We start from the raw sequence: 7721 nt of genomic DNA on the forward strand, positions 1-7721 counted from the left end.
GTGTCTCAAAAATCAGCCATGTGACGTCATAAAAATGAGTGATTATCCATCTCTTTTTTTAGGGGGTTTCTTTCCCACTTCTCACCTCATCTCTCTCATTTTTATGACGTCACATATTTTAAACTTATCCTTACGCTATGGATTATCTGGTAGCTGTGTTTAGTGCTCTAGGAAAATGGGGAAAGATGTCACAGCTTTTGGCCTACCTATTCTATTGAGGTCATAGTAGAGGGAAAGAGAAAGGGAGGAAGGGGAAAAAACCCTCAAGAAAAGAGATGGGGTTAGGGTATTTCGTCAATTGAATAGGTAGGCCAAAAGCAGTGACATCTATCCCCATTTTGCTAGGGCACTATAGACAGCTACAGATATTTTCTAAATGTATGACATTATGTTCCTTTGTAAAGATCATATCCTTGTTGAGGCAGACCAGGGTATTCTCCTCTTATATCTAAAACAAGGATGTCCATAAGTTGCTAAGCTATAAGCTCTAAAAAGATATCAGAGAAATTTTGTGAATTTTAATCCAGAGTTTAAAAAAATCGTGATACAAAATAGGGTTGGTTCGGATACTTTTTTGGCCAGATACCGGATATCCGAATGATTTATAATGCCGGATATCTAGTATCTGGACAGTCACCTGGCAAACGTTCGATATCCGGCAAATTACAAGATATCCAGCCGGATAACCGGATTTCCGGCATTATAAATAAGCCGGATATCTGAAATACGGATAGTTTTAATATCCGGTATCTGGCCGGATATTGAAATTGGCCGGATATCCTGCCAAAACGAATATCCGGAAAACCCTAATACAAAATAACATATATATGACAACCAGGTGGCATGCCCAGTAATTCGCCACAAGGGTGTAAAAAAAGTTAAAAAATAGCCCTTCTCAATGTAAAATCTAAAGAGGGGTGTTGACACTCCCCTACCAGATACTACGGGTTACATCCATAGAAGTATTAAAAAAATAAGCATAATTTCTTGATTGTCATAGGTTTTTAAAAACATTTTATTAATGGAAGACAATTGTTTCACTATTAAATAGATCATCAGTTCCAATTAAGATGTATAAAAATAAGAGTTAAAAAGTATATGTCTTTACTCTTTGCATTTTGAATCCTTTTAATAGACTTACTCTGTCAGTGAAGAATACTTATAAAGATGTTACGCAGGTCCTGCGACAAACGCAGGAGTCCCAAACGCCGGATTGGACAAACGTCGGAGTGGAAACTTAACCTAACCTAACCTATTTTAGACCATCTTATAGGTTTTTCAAATGCCTATCCCCTGCGGGGTGCTTATTTGTTAATTCATATCTTTACCTAACCTAATCTGTATAGAAATACTTAATAAAATTAAGTTTGTCCACTCCGACGTTTGGGACTCCTGCGTTTGTCCTGGAACCGTTACGCATATAAAAATGCAAAAATAAACCTACCTGTTTGTGCGAAGTTATATTGATGCATCCGTAGCTGAAATTCACTAATAAATAATACCAACATATTATTGATAATTTTGTTGTTTCTGATTTTTTATGATAAGTATTATCTTAAAGTTTCAGTACCTATGTTTGATACATAATATTTTAAAGCGGCTGGACGGTATGAACGTTTACGATTTTTAAGAAATACTTTATATTGATCTCTACACTGATTCTCAAATAGTTAAACTGGAAGAAATACAGAATACAACTTGAATGGTTTATGTCGACTAAATTGCAGAATATAGAGATGTTATAGCTGGCATATTATAGTTTGTTGTGTTTTACTTTAGGTCAGTTTATACTTGGTAGCCAGCAGTGGTTAGGTATAAAATGGTACAAATTTCCCAACCCCCAAGGCCCTTATTTTCAAATTATTTAACAAATAGGCCGGGGGGGGGGGGGGGGTCTGCGCTCACTAGGCACTTTGAGGGAAAGTATCGAATAACAAAAAAAAATTTAGGATTTAGTCGGGGTTGGGGAAAATCTTCTTGTAAATTAATATGTAGAATATTATGCCTGAAAGGAAACTGATCCTGTCTGTAGGGTTGTCCTCCTGGCGGGTACACACCTTCATACATCTAGAAACATGGAGGTTAAAATGTAGCTGTGTTTAGTGCCCTAGTAAAATGGGGATAGATGTCACAGCTTTTGGCCTACCTATTCTATTGACGTCATATTAGAGGGAAAGATAAAGGTAAGGGGGTAAGAAAACCCCTAGAAAAAAGATTGGGTATAGGGTATTTCCTGACGTCAATAGAATAGGTAGACCAAAAGCAGTGACATCCAGCCCCATTTTGCTAGGGCACTATAGACAGCTACTGATAAAATGTATATGTATAAGTAGCTGAATACGAACAAGATAATTTGAAGAGCAAATGTTTAAATCAAAATAATTACGAAAACTTGTATTTATATATTTTTTTAATTTACATTTTGAAGCATGGCTGTTAGACCAACGTACCGAGTAAACGAATATTCATTAGTTTAGATAATCTTTACAGAAAATTCAGCCGTCTATGTTGAATAACAGCTGAAATTATCAATATTTCTTGTACGGACTGACGGATAAGCAAATTGAATTATAAAGTAGCTTCGCTGCTAAAAAGATTAAACTCATCAAAATTATGGGTTGATTTATTTAGATAAATAATAAACCTCTTGTTAATAAGGATGGCAGAATCCATAATAGCGAGGATGGTTAGACAAACGTACATTAAGGACATAAAAAAACCTTTTGCATCTTCCACCCTCTTTGAACAAAGAGTCCCTAGATGATAGGGTCGATGCCACTACTAAATCCTTATACTAAAGTAACAGGATGATAAGTGTCTATGTGTTTGTACCGAAGGATCTCGCTAACCGCTGAACCGGTCGGGTTCTCCTTAACAGGGTAGATTCTCATAGGTCCTGGGAAAGTTTATAACTATTTTGGGGGAGGGTACAACCACCCTCCCAAGATAAATCACAATTTTTTTTTTTTTTTTAAATATCTGGGAGACTTCTACGTAACATAAAGAGGTATCGTACGTAAAGAATTATCGTAGAGACTTTAACAAACAAAAACATTTAAAGTGCCACTAGAGGCTTCTAGGGTCGATGCCACTACTAAATAAAATAGAAAGTAATGATAGGCCACCACAAATGAAATAATAATTAACAAACAAGGATGACAACAACCATAAAAGCGAAGCTCAGAAATCAGACGGAAAACTAACGAACAGTAACACTTAATTGGAACTCAAAAAACATTTTGTAAGTCTAAACAAAATTGCACATACATTAGTTGCAAAATTGCTTGTTTACAGGATACTGTTCATTTTAAGGATTTGATTTGATTATAGAAATCCTTCGTTTATAACCTTATTGTACCTTGTTGTCCTAGAAATCATTAGTTCAAAAATCGATGAATAGGATGATTTTATCATACAAAAATTGTTATCAAAAAAGTTATAAAATCATCCTGTCTCAAATGGACGATTATAGAATTACTACGCTTTACTACAGAAATCATCAAGCAAAGTTTAAAATCGATAGGACAATTTTAACATGCATAAATTAAAGAAAAGCATATCCGTTACCGACAGGCAGACAGACAGACCTAACCTTATTATAGAAAAGCCTCACTTAAAAAAATTAAGGTAGCATGCCTGCTTATTTTTTCTGTCACTTTTTTTCTGATTAATTATCTTTGGTGATTAGTTCAGTAATTACCACAGATAATGACCATTATTGAGACCTAATCTTTTATTCTTGCTAAAATATTTACTTTGAATGGGGGTGAATCTGCTTTATTAATAGTGATGGTCTTTAAATATTTCTGCCATCAGTAGTTTATGTACAAAGGTTATAGTTTAAATTGAGAAATAGTTATTTATTGCATTATATTATTAGACAGCTTTCCGCGGATATTAAAAAATATAAGAAGATTAAAAACAGTTTTTTTATTATTTTTATTTTAATATTCGTGGAAAATTTCTGTAATAGGTTATGATGCTATGCATGATTTATCAGTATGAATAAGAACCTTTTCTAATCCAGTGGATATTAATCGGTTTTTTTTTTCGTTTAGCTTTTGTATGAATATGAAAAACATTAATCAAAGCCTGATTAAAGACAAAAAAATGTCTATCATATATGTACATACATACGTTAATTTGTTTTTGATTACTTGATTCCAAATGGCGGTGATCGAATTAAGGAGGCCTTCCTTCCCCCTATATTGCCCTTCTACATTTAAAACCCTTAAGAACTTCAAGTAGGTAGGGGACATTGGGCTTTTTATTACACTAGTCCCCAAAATTTTTATTATAATGTGTTCTTATCTTTTGGCTTACCAACTTTGGGAACCTTATTTAATTTTAATTGGTTGGTTCATTAAGTTGAGTCCACGTAACAGTGATCATTATTTAGAACTGAAATGTTCAGTTATAGAGAAGCTTAACTTTTAAATATCCGCCATCCATTATTTTTAAAACCCTTATTAAAAAAGTAACAAAATGTCTGTTTGTCTGTGTGTTTGTGTGTATGTTTTTACCGAAGGATCTCGCTAACCGCTAAACCGAACGGGCTCTCCTTAACAGGGTAGCTTCGCATAGGTCCCGGGAAGGTTTATAACTATTTTGGGGGTGGGTACCACCACCCTCCCAAAGGAAATCAAAAAAAAATTTTAGTTAAAGACTTAAACGCAACATAGAAAATAATTACATAAAGTGCCACTAGAGGCCTCTAGGGGCGTAACCGCTAGTGTATATAGACAGACAGACAAACAAACATGATAATACTTTAAAGAAAATAAGCCAACCTGATATTCTTGTTTTGTCATTCCATCTGTTCCATAACCTAAAAATATTTTATTGAAATTCACTCAAGTAATTTTAACAAAAAAAGGTTTATTTTTTTATAATACAAATAGTTATTTTACTTCTCTTCATAATCTGTAAGTCAGCATGTATGTATGTTTTTTAAGATCTTGTAAACGGCTAGAACGATCATTAAATAATTTTTAGAGCAATTAATTCTTAGTCTATTGCAGGGGTTGTGCTATCTTTAGTGGTGGGGTTAACGGTATCCCCCTCAGAGAGAAAGAACATAAAAAAAGTGGGGGGGGGGGAGTTAATTTACCTCTCATAAGCCCCCCTTCCCCAAGACAAAGTCCTTTGCAGGCTCATGAAATCCATTTACATTTTTGGATATTTGTATTACATTACTGATGAATTAATAATATAATTATTTTTCCAATATGGCTTCGAAATAGATTAGAACTGTTTTTCAGCCATACTTGAAATCATATATATCATCATATTGCAGACAGTGTTCCACCAATATGAAAATGCAAATCATAAAATTATTACCAGTTTGAATTGACCGGGCCTTCGGCCACTCGGGTCTAACAAAACTGGTTTTAATCATATAACTTTTCATTTTAATAACCGCGGAAAGCTGTCTGCGATAAATTACTAATCCTACCTTGAAACCTATTATTAAAAGCTAGCTGTGTTTGCTGGGCAGCAAAACTGGCCGGCGGAACGGCGGCTGAATTATAACCATGCCCGCCAATGACACCGCCGTACTTCTCTGCCATCCCGCCGTTGTATTTTTCACCAAATTGTCCATCTTCGTGGTTTCTTTCATCGTTAAAGTCGCCGCCGTTAACCGGCGTTTCACTTCCATCGCGAGGTTCAACTTTTCCATCGGAGTTTAACGGAGATCCGCCGTTTGTCTAAATTTCAACAAATTAGCGTTTATTTTGTGTAATACAATAGGTATAATTATTTTCACAAAGTTGACCTATCTCCAAAACATTTATCACATAGGTTGATCAAACTAATTACAAGTAATATCAATATTTTGTTTAGTTTAGTTTAAATGCCATAAACATTAGATGTTGACACGATCAAGGTTAACTCAAAACTAATTTTAAAAACATAAAATCTTTGAAAACCTTTAGGGAAAGAGAGAGATTAAGAATAAAACGACCATAAAATAATTTCTGTTGCAAATATCCCAATAGTTGGGTTTTTATAAAACAAATATTTTTGTCTTTTTTAAAGAATTAAAAAAAACGCTTTGGTCTATTTACCAGTAAATGCAGGGATCATAAGGGACAAGATAATGGCCGATAAATTGATGTTCATCCCCAATGATGATCATCCACAAATTTACCCCTTCTGTAGATTAAAGTAGTTAAGTTTTTTTTGTTTGTCTGTAAGGAAACAAAAAAAAACATTAAGTTCATCATTTTAGAAAAGCTTCACATGGGTCATAAAATAGTATTAGTTATTTTTTTTGTGAAAATTTTAATCATTGGATGGCGCTGCCACTAGAAATTCATATTGTGACAAAACAAAAGTTTGACAATTAAGACAAAAGTCGTGCAGTCAAAAAGTTAAATCTTCTAAAATTATGTTTAAAAACTGTTCTGTAGTGTTAAACTTGAAATAAGATCTATGGCCAATAAATCTCCAGTTAGATATCGTTTTCAAGTAATCTATGCACAAATCTTTTTTTTATTGTTTTATTGCCCCGACATTCTTCACATTTTGTCAACAAATATTCACAAAACTTCTTTGGATTTCTTATGGTAAGTTATTTAATATTTTCTCGTATTCATACGAATCCGGTGGATAGGAACCGGTTCTCATCCATACGAAAAAACTATGTCTAGCATCGTATTATATCCAGCTTTCTACGAATAAAAAAATGTACATTCATAAGTACATTCTATATCCGCGGAAAGCTGTTTATAATTACGATTACCTTTAAATCAATGTTTAGCATTTTATATGGGGATATGGTGTTGGGGATATTGTAGCCAGCTGAGAGCATCACTTTATCAGAGTATGTTAAAATCTGGTGCAACATCCAAGTAATATAAATATCCATTAGTTTAGCTTATCCTCTCAAAAGGCTTCGCTGCCATTGGAATCAAAAGTCTTGATTTTTTATAGCTATAGCATAACTATATCTGTCCGTCCGTCTGTCTAGATTTAAATTGTATTTGTCTGTTTTCTGTAATCAATAATACAAAGTAGAACGATGTCTGTCTGTCTGTCTGTTTGTTTGTCTGTCTGTTTGTTTGTAGCGAAGGATCTCGCTCGGGTTCTCCTTTACAGGGTAGCTTCTCAAAGGTCCCGGGAAGGTTTATAACAATTATCTTGGGGGGTGGGACACCCCTAACCCCCCCCCCCCCCCAAAAAAAATGAAAAATAACCCCCCCCAAAAAAAATTATTTTTTAAATTTTCTTCAAAATCTAAAACACGAAAAATTAGTTTGATCAAACCTTTTGGGGCAAAGACCCTAAAGGCTAGGGGCGAAGCCGCTAGTATAACCTAAAAGGATATTTCTTTGTTGCATTTAGTGATTAAAAAGTTTAGACATTGCTAGTTTGGACCCAGCAATCAAGATTTGGTGGAAATCCCCAAAGTTTTTGAGCCAACAAATGAGAGATCTTTAGTATGATCTATAATACAACAATACTATGTTCCCTCCTTCACTACTTCGACCCCACGGGACCAACAAAACTGATTTTAATCTTTTAGTTTTTCATCCTAATATCCGCAGAAAGCTGTCATTAATACGATGCGATAAATAACTATTCCTTAATCTAAGAAATTATTCTTAACTGTCTTTGTCGTAGTGACGGACGGACGTACAGACATATCTATAATACAAAGTAGAACGATGTCTGTCTGTCCGTCTGTCCGTCTGACCGTCTGTCCGTCCGTCTGTCTG

General features: G+C 34.4%; 1 protein-coding gene across 1 annotated transcript; it reads right to left on the reverse strand.

Moving 5' to 3' along the window:
* Window positions 1-386: 386 nt before the first annotated feature.
* On the reverse strand, window positions 387-5738 carry LOC145325383 (uncharacterized). Its single transcript, XM_080168378.1, has 5 exons — window positions 5456-5738; window positions 4791-4828; window positions 2006-2067; window positions 1445-1488; window positions 387-448 (listed from the first exon to the last, which is right to left on the reverse strand). The coding sequence occupies exons 1-5, from the start codon at window positions 5568-5570 to the stop codon at window positions 387-389; spliced, it is 321 nt and encodes a 106-aa protein (XP_080024504.1). The 5' UTR covers window positions 5571-5738.
* Window positions 5739-7721: the final 1983 nt, after the last annotated feature.

This window comes from Acartia tonsa, chromosome 8 (genome assembly GCF_053477335.1).
Source record: "Acartia tonsa isolate MP-2025a chromosome 8, ASM5347733v1, whole genome shotgun sequence".
NCBI lineage: Eukaryota > Metazoa > Arthropoda > Copepoda > Calanoida > Acartiidae > Acartia > Acartia tonsa.